General features: G+C 36.9%; 1 protein-coding gene and 1 long non-coding RNA gene across 8 annotated transcripts in view; one reads left to right on the top strand and one right to left on the bottom strand.

Moving 5' to 3' along the window:
* LOC116282097 (uncharacterized) overlaps positions 1–14,334 on the bottom strand; it is a 152,112-nt gene extending 137,778 nt beyond the window's left edge. For 5 of the 6 annotated variants that reach the window (XR_012076468.1, XR_012076471.1, XR_012076469.1 and 2 more), the window contains exons 1-4: positions 13,104–13,408; positions 12,569–12,669; positions 11,581–11,707; positions 7,978–8,131 (exon numbers count right to left, since the gene is read on the bottom strand). This is a non-coding gene — a long non-coding RNA (uncharacterized lncRNA). Of the gene's footprint in view, positions 1–7,977; positions 8,132–11,580; positions 11,708–12,568; positions 12,670–13,103; positions 13,409–14,295 lie in introns of those variants that run through there. The other variant, XR_012076472.1, reaches the window with a different exon arrangement.
* Positions 13,355–20,491, top strand: part of HIKESHI (heat shock protein nuclear import factor hikeshi) — a 28,449-nt gene continuing 21,312 nt past the window's right edge. The window contains exons 1-2 of one of the 2 annotated variants that reach the window (XM_006197455.3): positions 13,355–13,611; positions 15,786–16,023. In XM_006197455.3, coding sequence (XP_006197517.1) covers positions 13,582–13,611; positions 15,786–16,023 — 268 coding nt within the window. In that variant the 5' untranslated portion in view covers positions 13,355–13,581. Of the gene's footprint in view, positions 13,612–15,785; positions 16,024–20,491 lie in introns of those variants that run through there. The other variant, XM_072969048.1, reaches the window with a different exon arrangement.

Below are 20,491 nucleotides of genomic sequence, written 5' to 3'. Positions count from 1 at the left end.
CTGAACTTAAATCTTGGCTCTGTTACTAACTGACCTTTGGTAAGTAACTTAACATCTCTGTGCCTCAGTTTCCTTGTCTGTAAAACCTACCTCATAGGGTTATTTTAAGGGTCAGATGATTTAATACATGTGACGCAATTAGGATAGTACTTGACATACACTAAACCCTTATCTTTATTGGAAATTATATTTCCTATGGCTTTATACTTCTTAATTATTTCTTCTGTAGTAATTATGTTTAAATTCTATAGAGTTATGACATAATAATGTTTTAATAACCTATCTTTACAGTTAAAAATATTATTGCCATTCAGTTTACAACTTGGCCATTAGTAATCTTATTGGAAACATTTTCAAAGCAAGGGAGAGAGGACATAGAAGCTTAAATGCAGTGAGTTGAAAAATGAGAGAAAGGGGGAGTATGTTTATACATTGTCCCCTTTTCTAGAAGGGTGTTAGTTAATAGAAATAAATAAATTGAGGATATCATAGAGTTGAAAGTAGTTGGTGATTTTGTCCCATAGGGTGATTTGCTTACATTTATGGGAAAGAAACAGCAAGAATGGAATTGAGATATAAAAGACTAGAAAAATCCTCAAAGAGTTAGGACCAAGATGACATGCGGAGTGTTTAACCTGAAGCAGAAGAATGAAGAAAACCTAAGTGGTCATAAAGATATGGTAGGCGATGAAATGAAGGGAATCAGGGTAACATACAAAAGACTGAACTTTGTCAAGTTTCTAGGTTTATGAACCTATTCTATATATCTTTTCATACATTTCCATGAATAAGCCACTATTTAATACCTTTTGGGACACAGTAGTTGCTTTCAATTTTTTGCTATTTAAATAATGTTTTGATTAACAGCCCAGTACACAAGTCTTTGTGTACCTCCCTGATTATCTCCTTAGACTCATTTGTCAGAATCTGTTACTAAATGAAAGGGTATTTTTATTGAGGTTGAACCAAATTCAGTTGCTCCAGGAGTGTATGCTAGTGCCTGCTTCAGTTTTGTTTTTAGTTTCTGTGTATATCTCTGTAGATCAGAGGTCAGCAAACTTTTTCTGTAAAGGGTCAGTAAATATTTCAGGCCTTGTGAGCCATACAGTCTCCACCACATCCGCTCCGCTGAGCTGCTGTAGCATGAAACCAGCCATGAAACAATTGTGTGAACAAATTAGCCTGGCTGTGCTCCAGAAAACAAGCAGTGGGCTGTACTGCAAGCCATACAAGCCATAGTTTGCTAACCCTTGCTGTGGATGTTAGCTCTTAAAACAAGGACACTTAAAGGGGCCCCTAAGATTGCTGAAAATTTAGGTTATCCAAATAGCTCAAAAATCAAAGATCACCAGACAGAAAATGAAACAAGCTGCTATGAAAGTTGAAACAATACACTGAGACCACCAAAGATTCTGGAGTTACCAGACAATATAAAAGGGCCATATTTAAAGTTGAATTCTCCTCTCTCTACTCACTCTTCTCTTCCTTGTTTATTTTCCATCAACTATCACCTAATATACTGCATAAGTTACTTGGTTGTATTTCTCCCACTGGGATGTAGGCTTTATGATAGTGGATTTTTTTTTTTCCTGTTTCATTTCATTGGTATAACCCTAGTACTTAGAACAGTGACTTGCACTTGGGTCCTCAAATATCTGTTCAATGATTGAAACACTTAAAGAAATAAGAGGCAATCACAAAATGAGCAAGCAGTGAGACTCCCAACACTGACCAGGATTTGAAAAAGAAATAGGACTTTCAGAAATAAAATGTGACGAAACTCAGTGGATAGGTTAGACAGTAGATTACTCACAGCCTGAACAGAGATTAGTGAACTGAAAGAGAGCCTGAGATGACTTAGAAATGTGACACACGTAGAGAATCAAGAAAATGGGGAATATGAGGAGTTAACAACTACAGAGGACAAAATGAGAAGATCTAATAATACATTTAATTGGCAATGCAGAATAAAATGAAGGATAGGCAGTGTTTGAAGTAATTATTTTACTTGCTTCCATGATATGTAAGTGCCATGTGGGCATGTATGATGGAGCTGGGAGAATTGGTGGCTCTGGCATCTTCCTTACCATCATGTCTCCTCCCACTTCCATTGCTCTTAAAGGATAGGAGCCAAGGATTGGCATTCCTACACTGTGGGTCTACAGGGCCTGATGCTTGATCTAAGCTCCCTCTTCCAGTCATCCACCACAGGTATTCCAGTGCTATAAGGAGCCACAAGTTCTCCATTTAATTCCAAATGGTGGAGCCAGTTTTCTTCCTGGATTACAACTGCGCTTTGATAATGAAGGAAGGTGCACACTTCGCTCACCTGGACCTCCAACCCAAAACAGAACCAAGGACCCTGTTTAGCAGAGGTGTTAAATACCATGACACTGTCCGTGCAGGTCAAGATTATGTTCATTGCCCCCAAGGGAGCCAACATCATGATACACTCTTGGGTAAGGGACACAAGATTCTTGTTGATGGAAATCAGAGCGAAGTCTTTCTGGAGCCCCATGTGCTTCATGGGCTCCACACACCCAGATCTTTGGAAAGAAACGTAGAATAGTTCAAGAGGAACAGGCTGCTATCAGTTCTATTTCTAGTCATGAAGGCAGGGTCAGCTTTATAATTTGCAGGGGCTACTGCAAAATGAAAATGCAAACCTCTTGTTTAAAAAGCATAAAAAAGGTAAGGTACTGCCAAAGCTTTTACCTTCTGTGATTTCTTTCTTGACTTTCATTTTTATATTTGCTTTTTAATGCCATTCTAAGTAAAGTTAAAATTTTATGTTATCAACATGAATTTTACCATTCATCTTCTTACTGTTTAGTGAAGTTTTCAATGCAAACATAAAAGCACTTGACTCCTGTGTGGAATCACTGAAATTACATACTTGGTATTTTATAGCTCATACATTCACGTGTATTTTGTTCTTACCAGTACAGTGGAAATGCTGGACAAAAGTAAGTCAACTTTTTATTTCACTTTTTGGTACCACACATTATTCTCTGTATTTGACTTACTGATGTCTAAGGACAAACTGAAGGAAAAATAAACTATCAATTGCCCTATCATTCCCTTTTCTTCAATGTCATAATCTTTGGTGTAAGTGGTTGGTTAATACAAGGAGTTGACAGAAGCAAGAATAGGGTTCCTCGGTTGTTTGAGTTTCTTAAAATGTCATGTCTTTGTTCAAACCAAGTTCTGGTTCAAACTGAAAGCATGGCCTCTGGGGGTTGTCAGCATCCCTGCCTGCTCAACTGTAGATGGAACACGCTCACCTTATGCTCATTTTGGGTCTTCCTGAATTCCACACATAATGAGTCTAATGGGATTCTTTGCTCATAAGGAATCACAAATGTCATGTGTGAAGAAAGGCAGAGAACAGCAGGCATGCCTATTGCATGTATCCCCTCTATTCACACCACGCTGCATTGTCACATTGCACTTTACAAGATGCAAGTTCAAAGATTGAATTATTAAGAATGTCAAGATGGGACAGCAGAGCAATTAAACAAAGCATGGGGTCTTTCTGAGCTCAGTGCCCTACACTACTCTATCTGTCACATGCCCATGAAGCTGACTCAGCCAGGAGCTGACTTGCAGTCCTGTGCCTCCCTTTTCCCAGCAGCTCCATCTGGTACTGACATCTCTGTTGATAGGTTTTCATTTCTTTTCTAAACTATTTAGTCTTGTTATCAGTCTCTTTCTGGCTCTATTTTGATGTCCTTCAGCTATTTAAGTAAAATGAATAGAACAGTTGCCACCTTCTCCCCTTTGCCCCACATTTGCCCCCAAAGAAAAATAATTGTATTTGTTTCAGCAGTAGGAAGTAGGGGAGAAGCTGGGAGCCATATTGTGCTCTTTGGGGAGGAGACCTGAGTCTGAAGAAATCTATGAGTCAGAGAAGATGGTTGCTGTTGTAGAGATGACAAGTACAATGAGATCCACAGACATTTAGAAGAGAAATAATGGGCTAGGAAAGGACTAGGATGTGGCTTTAGGTGCATCATACTATGACAGAATACTGAACAAAGATCAGATGGAAATTAAATTATTTAAAAGGTTTTTTTTTAAAGGAAATGCCTGAGAAGGACAGAGGTCTAAAGATTTAATGGTCACTTGTCCAGAAATCCTTAAAGAATTAAAATGTTCACTTGAGGCAAAGGGGATAGTCATTCCGCTTAATTGCATCTTCAAGCTTGGATGAGGTATCTTTTTAAAAAAATGCAACCCCCAGTAAGAAACAGACTATATATATATTACATCCCAATCACACACACATATACATATGTAACTGAAACAAGGAGTTCCACGAAAAAGTATACATGTGGGATGCATTCTGAAAAAAAATTTTACTTTCTTATTTTTAAATTTATTTATTTTACAATATCATATTTCTTAAATTGAAGTATAGTTGATATACAATATTATATGTTACAAGTATACAATATAGTAATTCACAATTTTTAAAGGTTATACTCCATTTATAGTTATTATAAAATATTGGCTATATTCCCCATGTTGTACAATACATCCTTGTAGCTTATTTTATACCTGATAGTTTATAGCTCTTAATCCTCCACTTCCATCTCGACTCTCCCCATCCCTCTCCCCACTGCTAACCACTAGTTCCATCTCTACATCTGTAAGTCTGCTTCTTTTCTGTTATATTCACTAGTTTGTTGTATTTTTTCACTCTACATGTAAGTGATATCTTACGTTATTTGTCTTTCTCTGATTTATTTCACTTAGCATAATGCCCTCCAAGTCCATCCATGCTGTACACCAGAAACTAATACATTTTAAGTCAACTGTACTTCAATTAAAAAGCAAACAACCAGAAACAGACAATATATATAGAAACAGACTATATATATATATACATATATATATGTATATATATATACACGTGTATATATATATACACGTGTATGTATGTGTGTGTGTGTGTATACACACACACACACACACATACATCCCAATCACACACACACACATAACTAAAACAAGAAGTTCCATGAAACAGTGTATTTTATATGCAGGATGTATTCTGAAGTTTTTTTTTTTTAATTCAGTTGTGGCACACTAAGTTGATTTCACACCCCACAATGGATCTCAACCTGCAGTTAGAAACACATTGATCTAGGGGAATGAGTCTGAATAGTTTTTACCAAGGAGATTGGGAACAGGACCCATATTGTAAGAAATAAAGCATAAGTGAAAAAATGCTTCTTAGTCTCTTTAACCACCAAACGTATCTCTAACACTGTAAAGTTTGTAACTTCCCCTACTTTCATTTATCACCTATGGATTTCCCCTATTGTGATTTGTAGAAAATTACTATCGTTTTGGAATTGAACTGGTGGATTTCTAAAAAGATTCTTGGTATTTTGTGGTTATTTTCTGACGCAAACCAAGACTTCGGATGAATGAAAACAGATTCATTTCAACTTACTTGCTTCAGTTACCCCAGGCTGATCTGAATTGTAAAAAGTTGGGTGATTTCTGTTACATTTTGTGTAAAGAGTGACGGAGTGTCTATCTATGTTTCATAATTCTAAAATCATTTGATTGTGGGTTGTCATAAATCATTGACTATGAGAAATGTGTAGCACCCTGTATTGGCCATTAATTGACTTTTTAATTTGATGCAAACTCACTTTCTAAACTGCTAAAATTTTATATTGAAAAGGTCTGGCTTATCTTTCTGAAAGACTGATTGCAAATCAAGGCTTAATTCCAGTTCTGGGTGGCAGCCATATAGGAGTTCTGCACTGTTTCCCTCAAATCTCTGGATAAAGCTGGCTGCAACAGTGTTGTAACTCTTGGAAGCCAAAACCTTTTGCGAGGGGCTTTCCAAAATGATAATGTCTTGCCTTTGCCTTGAAATATGAGCTCCTAGTAGACAAGAATCACTTATTTATATATTTAATTGGCCAGCTGTGCAGAACATTGCATTAATTAGGTCCCTGTATAAACCTGTGCCATGTAATGGTTCCCAGATGCTGGTCTGCAGAAAGAGTGCACCAAAATCATTAAAGAGCCTATGACAGATCTCTGAGTCCCAGTCTGAGAGATTCAAATTCAGTATTTTTTTTTTAAGGCTCACCCAGCTGATTTTGATGCACAGATTAAGTTTATGTTTAACCCAGCCCAGCACAACTTTCCACAGTCATTTGAAACTTTCTCACTATGGCTAACTCCCAAACTCATGTTCAAAGCTACTGGTGGGAGTGATGGGGAATTGCTAATAATTTTGCTGTCTGTTGGGTCACCTCTGTGTCTGGGATCTAGCAGTTTCTGTCCCAGGTCTCAGATGGGGGCCTGATTCCTAAATATGGAAATATCCCTTCTCCTGAGCTCCCATGTAGGCAAGCTCCAAGTGGGGAAGATTACAGGGGAAGGCAGCAGAGAAGAGGTTGATGAATGGATAAAGGAGAGTTCCTAGCACTCAGAACACCTGGTCATGTGCCCCCCCTGCTGGAGAGTTGGCCAAATTCTGTAACGTAGGACATTGATACAACAAATGGGTAGAGATCTACTGCATGCCAGGTACTAGGGAATGAAGATAGAGTCCTATTCTTGAAGGGCTCACAATCCAGAATAGTCAGGCTCCCTAACAGATCTTTATACTATCTAGTGAAGTATCAACTGCAGACATAATTAATGATTATTGGTATACTTTCATTCATTCAATAAATAACTATTAAATGCTTACTAGGGGGCAGATGCTGGGCTTGGCACTGGAGGTAAGTGGCAAACAGCAGACATGTTCCCTACCGTCTTGGAGCTTATATTCTAGTGAGAGTTGTATTAATTATAACATCAGCTGTAAGTAACAGCAAAGTCAATTAAAATTGGCTTAAGCAATAGAGAAATGAATTACTTTGCATAACCTTAAGTACAGAGGTAGGATAGATTCCAGGGCTGGTTGGTTCAACAGTACAAGACATTAATAAAGACTTAAGTTATTTTCAACTCTGTGTTGCCTTCCTGATTGTGCTGGCTATTTTCTCAGGTTGTTCTCTTCAAAGTTTTAAGATGGTTGCTACAACTCCAGGTGTCATTTTCAGATATATGAACATACAAAGGGAGAGAGTAATTATTTTTTTATGTGACCTTCTTAAGACCAAGACACCTTTCTCAGAAGACCCCAGCAGACTTCCATTCAGGTGTCATTGACCAGAATTCAGTTATGGGACTGATCCTAAAACAATTACCACAAGGGCAACGGCAACTTGTTGATTAGATTAAGCAGGATCTTCTCTTGGGCTCTTGGGTCTCATGGAAGAGAGGTGGATTTAAGAGCAAAATTGGGGTTCTTTAAAAAAAATCTGATTCCCTATATTCTCACCACAACATTGTTTTAAAATTGGGGTTCTTTTAACAAGGAATAAGGTGGGAAACAGATGTTAAATAACTACTAGTATTCATTATAGGGAAGGAAGATTAATCAATAAAAAATAATCACAAATTGTGAGGGAACTACATGGAAGTTAGCTTTTGCTGCATAATGAAACATCTCAAATTTATCTAACTCAAGATTCTATTTGGGCTAAGCTCAGCTGAGTGGTTCTTCCGGTCCTGACTGGGTTCATTCATGTCTCTGGTCAGCTGCAAGTCAAATAGGTAGCTCTACTCCTGGGGTTTGACGGGTTGTGGGCTGAGGCAATGGGCCCAGGTGTCTTTCATTATCCAGCAAGCTATCTTTGGCTTGTTCCTGTGGTAGACTGGCAAAGTTTGAAAATCGAAAGCCTCCAGTTACAAATATTTTTGAGGCTTAGAAATGGCACACAACTTCTATTGCATTCTTTTGGTCAAATCAAGTAAGAAAGCCATGAAGGTAAAGAAACAGACTCCATCTGTTGAAGGGAGATGCTGCAAAGGTCACGGTCACAGGGAGAGGAAGAATTTGTACTGTTTTTGCAAACTACCACAGGTCATGAGTAACAGGAGAAAAAAGCTACTCACATCTCCGTTCAGGAGAGAGCTATCATTTGGAAAGTTTCCAATCACCAAAATGTCTTCTTCTGAGCTGAAATTCTTGTACTGTACGATTGTTATTGATGATTTCCTGACAGTATTTGCTTCAGACATCAGAAGGTTAGAGGCTGTGATGCTGTTACTTAAAACAATAATGTTAAAGAAATACAGGATCATGGAATGTTCACTGCAGGGAATTTGAGATTATTTAGTCCAATTCCATCTTTTTTCAATTTAACAAAACTAGATTTTATTATTAATATAGGTATACAGTTTAAAACGTCCAAGAGGATTAAAAAAAATTTAAAGCAAAAAACAGTAGTTTTCTGCTTATGTTCTGTTCCCCAGAAGCAACCACTTTTAACATTCTTAACTGTTTCTTCTTGTACTTAGCTCGTAATTCTAAGTAATATGCAACTGTTGTTCTCTTTTGATTCACTTATCAGTTTTGACACATAATGACTGTGTCAGAAGATGATTTCAGCCATCCTCACTTCCCCTTCCTCTTCTCCCATCTTCTTAATGTAGTTAAATAACAATTTCCAGTTAACCCGCATTTGGAGTTTTTATTAAGACAGTGGTGTTAGACTGACTAATGCCCTCCTAAAATAGTTAGGTCCTAATCCCTGGGACTTGTAAATGTTACTTTAAAGGGCAAAGAGAGATTTTGCTGATATGATTAAGTTATGGATCTTCAGATAGGGAGATTATTCTGAATTATTTCGTTGGACCTTAACTGCAATCACAAATATCCTTATAAGAGAAAGCCAAAGTGATATCTGACAGAGAGAAGGCAATGTGAGGACTGAAGCAAGATGTTACACTGTTGACTCTGAAGATGGAAGAAGGGGCCATAAGCCAAGAACTCAGCTCTAGAATCTGGAAAAGGAAAGAAAACGGGTATATCTCTGGGGTGTTTCCTTTTTCCTGGGAGGAATGCTCTAGTCTCCTACCTGGCAAATACAAGCCCTGATGTCAGTATTGTGCAGCCAGGAGGGGGAAGACTTTCACATAATCCCCCTGTCCCCACTCCAGGACTACCCACTTGCTTACAGGTACTCTAGCATGGGTTGTTTTTGGTTTTTTTTTTTTTGAAACTATTATAAATAGTACTAATTTTAAAAATAGTTTTATTGAAATATAATTTACATATCATACAGTTCATCCATTTAAGATGTATAATTCAGTAATTTTTAGTATATTCACAGATATGTGCAAACATCAGTAGTGTCAATTTTAGATCATTTTCATCACCTCAAAAAGTCTTGGGGAGGGGGAACAGGGGACCTGCTCAACAAGCATAGAGTTTTAGTTTTACAAGATGAGAAAATTCTAGAGATCTGTTGTACAAGGTGGTATAGTTAATACTATTGTACTGTACACTTAAAAAATAGTTAATGGTCAAAAAAATCCATATGCTTGAGCTGTCGATCACCCCGTATCTCCACATCCACAACTACTCCAGCCCTAAGCAGTCACTAATCTACTTTCTGTCTCTATAGATTGCTCTATTCTAAATAATTCATATGGATGGAATCATATGTAATAATATTTGAATAATTTTCCGCTGTATGATATACCACATTTTGTTTATCCACTCAGTGATCCACTGATGGACATTTTAGTTGTTTCCACCTTTTGGGTATTTTGAATAATGTTGCTATAAACATTCATATATAAGTTTTTGTGTGAACATCTGTTTTCATTTCTCTTGAGAATACACCTAAGAGCAGAATTACAGGGTCATATGGTGGCTCTCTGTTTAAAGATCTGAGGAACTGTCAGTCTGTTTTCCAAAGCAACTGCACCATTTTACATTCCCACCAGCAGTATATGAGGGTTTCAATATCCTCGCTTTTGACTTCTTGATTCTAACTATTTTAGTGAGTGTGAAGCGTACCTCGCTGTGGCTTTAATTTGCACTTCTCTAATGATTAGTGATGTCCAGCATCCATTTCATATCTATCTGTTTCATATAAATCCATATATAGCCATTTGTATATCTTTGTATTTCTTAGAGAAATGTCTATTCAGATGTCTGCAGTGGGTTGAATAAAGTCCTTCCCAGATTCATGTTCATCTGGTACCTGTGAACATGGCCATTTTGGAAATAGGGTCTTTGCAGATGTAATCAGTTTAAGTTGCGGCCTACTGGATTAGGGTGGATCCTAAATATAATGACTGAGGTCTGTATAAGAAGAGACACATAGACATAGGGAGAAGAACACAGTATGAAATGAAGGAGGAGTTGGGAATGATGAGTCTGTAAATCAAGGAATGCCAAGGACTACTGGCAACCACTAGAAGTTACAAGAGAGGCATGGAACAGTCTTCCTCAGAGTCTCCACAGAGCACAGGTCCTTCTCGACATCTATCTTGACTTTAAGCCTCCAGAATTGTAAGAATAAATTTCTGTTGTTGTAAGTTCCCCAGTTTGTGGTAATTTGTTATGGCAGCCCTAGGAAATTAATACAAGATCCTTTGTCCATTTAAAACTTGGGTTGTCTTTTTAAGCTGTAGAAGTTCTTTATATATTCTGGATACAAATGCCTTATCAGATATACAATTTGCAAATATTTTCTCCCATTCTGTGGTTGTCTTTTCACTTTTTTGTTTTTAGTTTTTTTTTTTTAGAAGGGGGAGAGGTAATTAGGTTTATTTATTTTTATTTATTTTTAGAGGAGGTACTGGGGATTGAACCCAGAACCTCCTGCATGTTAAGCATGTGCTCTACCACTTGAGCTATACCCTCCCCCTGTCTTTTCACTTTTTTGATGGTTTCCTTGAAAGCACTAGAGTTTTCAATTTTTATGAAGCTCAACTCCCTCTACCATACACAAAAATAAACTCAAAGTGGCTTAAAGACTTAAACATAAGACAAGACACTATAAATCTCCTTGAAGAAAAAAATACGCAAAACATTATCTGACAGGAATCTCAGCAATGTTCTCCTAGGACAGTCTACTAAGACAACAGAAATAAAAGGAAACATAAACAAATGGGACCTAAGTAAACTTATAAGCTTTTGCACAGCAAAGGAAACTATAAAGATGATGAAAAGACAGCCTATGAAATGGGAGAAAATATTTTCAATGTGATCATTAAAAAAATTTAAAAATTAAAAATAAGTTAAAAAAAGACAAGTATGAGTTGCTCAGAGAATTGACAGTATGGTTATGGTCTGTAAAGGAAAAAACTTGATATCCCTCCCATGTTTCTCCTTCACTCTCACACTACTACCATACTCACAACACTTCTAAAATCAGATATGTGTGGTTTTTTCCACACCAAGCAATTCTGTGACATCAGCTGAGTGTCCTACAATTTAACTCAATTCTGACGCTGTCAACCTAGAGATAGCATCAAATCCCATAGGTTAAGGGCTCAGTCCCACAAGACCGCCCCCCAGTTCAGATGACAACTGCAAGTAGTTAAATGCCCAGATTACCCACAACTTCTGTCCAACATGGCTACAAATTGGAGGTTGTTGTGACCCCCACCTCTTGGATTTGATGACTGCCTAGAACAACTCACAGAACTCAGGAAAACGCTTACTTTTACCAGTTTACTAAAGTATACAATAAAGGATACAGATGACCAACCAGATGAAGAGATGCACAGGCAAGGTCTGGGAGGGTGGAGTGCAGGAGCTTCTGTCCTCATGCAGTTGGGGTGCATCATCCTCCTGCTACATGATGTGTTCACCAACCTGCAAGCTCTCCAAACCCCATACTATTGGCATTTTACGGAGTCTTCCTCATGTAGGCATGATCAGTCAACTCCATTTCCAGCCCCTCTCCCCTCTCTATTGAATAGGGCAGGGCTGAAAATTCCAAGCTTCTAATCAGGCTTCATCTTTCTAGTGATCAGCCTCCCCATGAGCCCACCCAGAGTCCCTCCATTAGAACAAAGAAGATGCTCCTACTGCCCTCATCACTTAGGAATTTACAAGGGTTTCAGGAGCTCTGTGTCAAAAACAGGAGGCAGAGACCAATATATTTATTTACTACTTCACAAGTTACAAGGTGGGTATGAAGACATGAAAAATTAGGAAAAGTAATAATGCTAAATGGTAACATTTTATTAAGCTATATTCTAGGAACTACTTAGTACTTATCATGTAAGAACCTTCCCAACAACCTAATTATTATCCCATTTTACAGATGGAGAAAAACCAGGCATGGAAGTGTTAGGTTACCTGGCCTAAGATTATACAGCTAATAAATGACAGACATGGGCTCTGAATCCAGGCAGTTTGTCTGCTCCTCATGAAATGGCCTCATAGTGAATGGCCTTTTTGTTTGGAAGATTCTGGGAATTCTTAGGTAGAAAGTTAGAGACACTAGTAAAAAGATCCTCTTCTATCTATTCATCTTTGGCTTGGCTACCTCAAAGGAGGATCTGAGACAAGATAGGTGGTCCAAGTTTATGGAGCCAGAGTGGAGACCAGAAGACTGTTTCAAACACCCTGATCCTCCATATGTAACCTGGGGCTGGGAGGACAGTCTTGTTGGTGGCTGGTGGTCTAAGCTCAGATATTTCAAGTTGGGCAGAGACCTTCAGAGAGGGAATATCCTACCTTCCCATCCAAGAGGAAAGGGAACTGACGTCGTGGAAGGGAGAATGAGTATTGTTGGCAGTCAGTACTCGATGCCAGTTCTTCTGGCTTATGAACCTTCTCTGCAAATGCATAGAGAAAAAAATAAGACATTTTACAATAAAACATCCATTAGTTAAGTACTGCTAGGCTCTAAGTGGTTATGTATAATAATTCATTTAACCCTCACAGCAACCCCAGGAGACAGGCACAATTATTATTTTACAAGTGGCGATATTAAAACACAAAGTTATTGTTATATAACTCGCTTACAGTTTTTTTCAGGAAATAAATGGAGGAGCTAAGTAAAGCTGGAAAGAACTATAATAAACTCAGTAAGTATAACACAGGGGATTAAAAATTAGTACTTTTCGGCTACTGTGTAGCAGAAAGGAAGAACCGGCGATTTGAAACAGAACTTGGATTCAAACTCCATCCGTGAGTACCGTGTAAAAGATTTGGGGCATGTCTCTTGGGGCAATTTCCTCGCCTACAAAATGAAGATAATAATACCTACCTCATAGGGTTTTTATAAGAATCTAGTGAAATGAAGAGTGTAAAAGTGCGTTGTACTCTCTAAAATGTTAGACAACCGTGAGAAACACCTCCTCCCGGTTACGGGTTAGTAAATTTGGGAGGCCGACTACCAAACCCAACAGACAAATCCTCCGCGCTCCCTTCCCGGAAACTCGCGCAGGGTCCTCTGGGACTTGTAGTTTTACGCCGGACCTGGTCCACCTTTCTCACTTAGAAAGGGCGGCTTGGTGTAAGCCCCGGAAGTACTCGTCGCTTGAGCGGCGTGCTGGTTAGGAAGGGGAGGTCAGAGGTCGCCGGGGCAGAAGGCGTTCCTGCCGCTGGCCTAGTCGCTATGTAGGGGAGGGGTAGGCACCCTCCTCCAGGTTCTGGAAGGTTCTTGGGCTCGACTAGGGCGGTAGCCCCAGGACTTCTAGTCCCCGGCTTCGGGTTTCTGCTGGCGGAGCGGAGCTGCCGCCGCCATGTTTGGCTGCTTGGTGGCGGGGAGGCTGGTGAGGATGGGGCCGGGTGGTCTGAGGAAGCGGGCAGGAGCCGGAGGACGAGGCCCCGAGGGAGGGGGAAGGTGCACGGGTGCGAGGGCTGCGGGGAAATCCGCTCACGTCTCCGTTCCCGCTGAGAGTGAGAGTATGAGAGTGGAAGAGCGGGACGCTAGGATGTTCGCTCTCCTTTGCCCCAGCGCTTTTCACAGTCGTTTAAGTAGTAGTTACTACAGTAGTTGCCGTTTGTCGAGGGTGCATTATCCTAGACAGTGCGCTCCTTCTGTCCATTTCTTCTCATCTCAGCCTTCTATGTAGCGCTTATTTGGCCCTGCACACTTTACCATAACTCGTGAGATGGTTATCATTCCCATTTTGCAGTTGAACTTAAGCTCAGTTGGTATTATGTATACTCCTCTGAGCTCATAAAGTGAGTTCAGGTGAATCTTACACTTTAATATATGTAGCGTTCTGTTTGCCGAAGGTTAAGGTGCTCGGGCAGTGTGTAACTGCTGGGTCCTTTTGGAAGGGCCGTAGTAAAAATATGCTTAACGTTAACTGGAAGTTGGCTGATAGAAACGCCTGAAACTGAAGTGTGAGCCTTATCTGAGATGATCCCTGAAAGATGTGAGCTGAGAGTTTCCTTATTGGTAAAAAGAGATAACCATCCTTGCTTAATTGTTAGAATTACATAAGTACCTGGAATTGTTAAGGAAAAATCCGGAGGGTGAATCTCGCTTGCTTCCTTAGAAACCATTCGGAAATCCATTTCAGAACCGATTCCTTTGCCTAGAATTCTTTTTTTCATTTTTCTCTCCTTGCTTTGTTTAACGTTGCAGTCCCTTTGTTGAATTGTTGAGTTATTTTTTAAATCAATTTTTGATGATGTATTCTGTACACAGTTTAAGGAACCACAGAGATAAATTGGCTATGGCTAAGCTCAGAAAATTTATTGTTTGTCTCTTGAGTGACTGGGAAGCCCCTTTTGGTGATGTTAGTAATTGTTAATACTGGTGAGATAACTTTGGATTGCTCCTGGTCTTGATAGAAAAAATGAAAGGTCCAGCCTGGGATGAGTGTGGGTCTCAGATTGAGTGTCATTAATGGAAGACATATAAAATGTGTGTTTTTCTAAAGAATAGAAAGGCTGTATGGAATCCATGTTGTCAACTAATTTGATAGGAATTTAGTTGTAGAAATACCTGTGTCTATTAACCTAACCTCTGTAATGTATCTCCAATAGAGGTTCCTACATGACAAGGTTTTTTGTCCATAGTGGACTCTTACTTCTGGAGCATTGAAACATATTAATCAAGATAAAGGGCGAATAGACCTAGGGATACTTCAACACTTAACTACATTATTCTTTTACTAGAAAAATCCACTTTATCTACAGTCATGAATTCAGTTTTCATTACTTGAAAATTTTTCTTAAGGGACAGCCTTTTCCCTAAAGTTGAGGATTAGAGTGTCATAATTCAGGTTGACAAAGAGTGGTGCCTTTGACAGAATTGACATTTAAGAAATATTTATTTTGCCTGATGATTATTCAAGACTTATAAATAACATAATTTTATATGCGTTTTAAGATTATGTGCATGCAAAAAACTGGTGAAATTGTATTTAATACTAATATAGGTAGTTTAGTTTATATTTATGTTCTTCCTTTGTTTTATTCTCTGTATTTAAATCGGAGGGTTTAATGATTTGGGGGTTACAAGTATTATTTTAGTGAGTAGGCAAAATGACAAATACAGAATCTGCAAATAATGAGGTTTGCCTGTAATTACTTCTGGATTGCTTACCCATTTTAGTTTCCTGAGGTTCAGACTAGAAGATAATTCTTCAGTGGCATGGTGTTTTGAACAATCTTTCATTTTTATAACATTCTGAAGCTGTAATGATTTATTTATATAAGTAAAATCCTTTCAGGGCACTTCTGAAATAACTTAGTTATGTTTTTAAAATACTACATTCATTAAATCATTTTTAAGGCTATATATTTTTAGGTTTTCTATTAAAATTAGCACTCTTTCTGGTGTGTTTCGTAATTCCGTGATTAGACTATCAGATTGACCTGTTGTTAGATTTGATATAATGACTAGTTGTTTACAGTGCTTACAGCAATACCAAAAGAGCTATAGAAACTTACCAAACTATTGAACTAAGACAAGTTTCTTATCTTCTAGGTGCAGACAGCTGCACAACAAGTGGCAGAGGATAAATTTGTTTTTGACTTGCCTGATTATGAAAATATCAACCATGTTGTGGTTTTTATGCTGGGAACAATCCCATTTCCTGAGGGAATGGGAGGATCTGTCTACTTTTCCTATCCTGATTCAAATGGAATTCCAGTATGGCAACTCTTAGGATTTGTCACGAATGGGAAACCAAGTGCCATCTTCAAAATTTCAGGTCTTAAATCTGGTAAGAATAATATATTAAAATAGCTTCATAATTAAACTTTTTTCTACAATAGCATAACATAGGAGATGGCTTTTTTCACTTTTCATTATATTTTTCTGATTGCTACAGTAATCTATAACATTTAAAAAAAATCAGATGATGCTGACACATGTGAAAAATAGTAAGTGAAAAGACCTCACACTCTCAGTCTCTGCCCCTGGAGAGAACCACTTAGTGTAGTTCTCTTTGTATGGTGTATAGCTTTGTAAGGGGATTTTTCTGAATTATTGGGTGTTTTAATAAATAATGAGAGGAATCTTCTCATAATTCGTAATATTCACATCAGTATTTTAAATAAACAAGTAAACCAAGTAGGCTTATATAAGAAATACAATGAGAGTCCTTTTTTTCTGTGAAGATTTTTGAGCTCTTAGATTTGATTACCTCTTCAGTGTTCTGTTGGTTGTATTGACATTGCAGATATAAAATCTTACAGGGACATAATTTTTGCTTTGATGCCTTGAGGTATTTTGTTTAGAAATGTGAGAACAAAACCAGGTGCCATTTACTCTCATTGGTTCCTTTGAAAGTGCAGATGAAAACAGACATGAAAAGTCTTAGAATCTAAATATACATCGTCATAGAAAAAGTCTGTGAAGTCTAAAGAAAAATTCTATTTAGGCTACATGTTTATGCATTTAACAAACACTTGGGTATGTACTATGGGGATTTAAAGATAATGATTAAGTTATTGTCTGAAATAACTCTTATAAAGGAAGATAGTAATTAAAAGGGTGAAAAGTAATTGTTGATGTTTGTACAAAGTGCTGAGAGAGAATAGGTAAGGGAGCAATTAACTCTTAAGTAGTTTGGGGAAATCTTCCTGGAGGAGATGATATTGGACCTCTTGAGAAGATAAGTAGGAGTTTGTCAGGCCTGTGAGAGGCCTAATGGACATTGTTTTCTAGGTAGAGGTAATACGGGTATAATGAAATTTTGAAAAATTCTCTGAGAAGAAATGGGAGAACGTAATATTTAAAGCTAAAAATTTTTAGATTGATGATAAATACTAATCTCTAGATCTAAGAAGCAGAATAAATTCCTATAGTCCTTCTTAGTGAGGGCTCCATGAGATAATTATCCCTAATCCCTAAGGCAGTGGTTCTTAAAGCCTGATCCCCTGACTAGCAGTATCAGCATCACATGGAAAGTAGTTAGAAATTCACATTTGTGGTAGGACCCCAGACCTACTGAATCAGAAAACTTGGGTGGAGTCCAGTGGTCTGTATTTAGTAGGCTCCCCGGGTGTTTTTGTTGCACACTAAAGTTTGAGAACCATTGCCCTAGGGCATCCACTGTATGTAATGAATTAATGCCCCGTACATATAGCATGGTATTTAGTTCTGAAGTCTTTGGGAGAATTAAGAAAATAGTCTCATCACTTTTTTTTCCTGTGGCTGTGCTTAAAAATAGACAGTCTATAAGTAAAAAAAAATATGGACAACTCAGTGTACCCTAGTGAAATTACTGGATGTTAAATAGAAAGGAATAAAGGAACCAGAGAGGGAAGACAAGTCATTTATAACTGAACAACAATTAGACAATTTAGCAGATTTATCAACAGTTTGAACTGAGGTTAAAAATCAATAGATTAATATCTTTAAAGTGCCAAGGATAAATAAAATAACTCTAAACTATCATTGTAAAATCAGGTAGACATAAGTGTATTTTCAATTGGAGATGGAGAGTTTACTACTCAAAGACCCTTACTGAAAGAACTGCTTTAAGGTAGTTGAACTTTTGTAGGAGGAAATTAAGCCCAGAATATAGAAGGGGATGCGAGATTCAAAGGTAGCAAAGAAATTTGTAAACATACAGACAGTACAACCTGATTATGTAAAACAACACAATAAATAACTTAAATACTACACTAGAAAACCATGCATATGACAGAAGGGGTAGTGGTCAGACTAAGCTTTCTGAGGTCCTGTTTAGAAAGGGAGTAATAAAATTGATTCTGCTTTCAAATAATCCTGTTCAAATTTTAAGGAAAACTTTAAAGAGAGGGAAAACGTATAGTATATTAAAAACAAAATAAGATGGTAGAAATAATTTCAACTGTATCAGTTATCAGAATAAATATAAGCAGACTAAACTTACCTGAGAAAACGTGGAGACTCCAGGGTGGGATTTTTTTCAAAAGGTAGCAAACAGTTACGTTGCTGTTTATCAGTATATGTTTAAAATATTCTAACACAAGAACCACCCCCACAAAAGCTGTCATAGATAAGTTTAAGAAAAATAAGACTAAGGCAAAAGCATTAGCAAGGATTAAGAGATTCATTTACTAGGAATGAGATAATTCACTAGGAAGACTGAAGTATTTCTAGGAAAAAGTAAATGTCATGAACTTGTGTGTATGTAAAGCATAACTTCAGATATATAAAGAGAAAAATTGACAATGATAAATGAACAACCTTACAATCAATATTTTAATACATCTCTTGATAATTAATACACCAAGTAAATAAAATATTAGTCAAGAGGAAAATTTGAATAAAAGAGTTAACAACCTTGAGCCAATGAACACTTTAGAACCCTGAAACTAATAATTAGATCATATACATTTTTTAAGTACACACAACATATATGAAATTTGACCACGTACTAAGTCATGAAGCAAGCTATAGCAAATGAAAGATAATCATGCAACCCACAATGCAACGTAATTACAAATCGAAAGCTAAAACATTGTTATATTTAGAAATTCAAAACTTTTAAAATAGTTAATGGGTTATAGAAGAAATGACCGTGGAAATTACACTTCTGCAGAAACCAAAACAAAATAAAACATCACATATCAAACCTTTTGAATGCAGGTAAGTTAGTACTAAAGAGACTAACTCATCGGTTTAAATGTGTGTACGTGAAAAGAGAAATTGAAATGAGTGAGCTAAGTATTAAATGTAAGCAACCCAAAGAAAGTAGACCAAAGAAAATGGTAATGCTAAGAATAGAAATTAAGAACAGAAAGTGAAAAACAAAAGAGGGGCTTAATGAAATAAAAATCTAATCCTTTGAAAAGGCTAATAAAATGATGAGCTACTGAAATGTATTTAGGAAAAAGAGAAGACAAAAAATGTTACTGAAAATATAAGAATGGAAACGTAACTATAAATATAGTAGAAAAAATTTTATGATAATACTTTTTTTAATCCATTGCAAATTTATGCATTAAGAAGCTTAACTTAAAAACCAAGAGCATAATAAAAAGATGTATTTGTTCATAGCAGAACAAGTTTCAAAATGTATTTTCTTTTAAATGTAATCAGTCAGTACACAATCCTTTATGAACATTGTATATTTTTTTTCTGTCAATACCTTCATTACATTTATAAATATATGACAGTACATTTGAGAATGACAAAGGACAGATGAAATTGGCTATTTTGTAGAAAAATAAACTAAACAAAACTGACTCAAGATAAATTTAAATCCTGAATGTAGTATCAGTAAAGACAATGAGTAATTAAAAATATACCTCTCCCTTCCACATACAGCTGTCAGGCCCACATGGTTTTACAGAGTTCACCTAAACCTGTATACAGATTGTTCATACCTCATTTAAACTGTCAGAGAACAGGAAAAGAGGCAGTTTTACCCAGTTTAGTTTTTGAAGCTAATATAACTTCCTTATCAAAAAGGACAAGAACAATAGGAGAGAAAATTTGGCCTAAACCAATTTTATTTATTTTGGATTTTTGTATTATGTACATAAGAAAGTTACAAAGTGAGTTCAACAAGTTATCTTTTAAACTTTTCATTACAGAAAATTCAAGAATGCTAAATCGGACCAAATGAAATATTGAGCCCTTCTCTAGTTATTACCTAGCTTCAAAAATGATCAACTCATTGATAATGTTATTTCATTTATATTCCCACTCCTCCATTCTCATATTATTTGGAAGCAGTTTCTAGATGTAATCTATAAATATACTAGTATGTGTCTAAAAGACAGTCTTTTTTTTAAATGTAAGTGTAATACTATTATAACACCTAAAAACAATTCCTTAATATTAAATTGAACTGATTAAATAATCAGTGTTCAGATTTCCAATGGTCTCAGAAGTTGCTCAGTAGTTTTGTGGTTATGTTTTAAAGATTTAAAATATTCTCAGTCAGCCTCTGTATAGAAAGTTCCCTACATTGCAATTAATTGGTTGATAGGTCTCACAAGTGTCTTTTATAAAAATTGAAGATTTAATGTATTCTGTCCCTATTTCCAGTACATTAGTTGGATTTAGAGGTTTGATTAAGATTTCATTTGAATGCATTTTAAAAAATTTTTTGGCAAGATTATTATAGGCAGTGGTATGTTCTTTGATCGGAAAGTATATTTCTCTTTTTGGGAAATTAGCAGCCATTTATACACAATGTTTAGATTTACTAGTTCAACATGATAGTATTCTAATTCTGTCATTTATTAGCT

Source organism: Vicugna pacos, chromosome 10, assembly GCF_048564905.1.
Source record: "Vicugna pacos chromosome 10, VicPac4, whole genome shotgun sequence".
Classification (NCBI taxonomy): Eukaryota; Metazoa; Chordata; class Mammalia; order Artiodactyla; family Camelidae; genus Vicugna; species Vicugna pacos.
The sequence above is the reverse complement of the archived record's forward strand: the minus strand, read 5'-3'. Positions and strand labels throughout refer to the sequence as shown.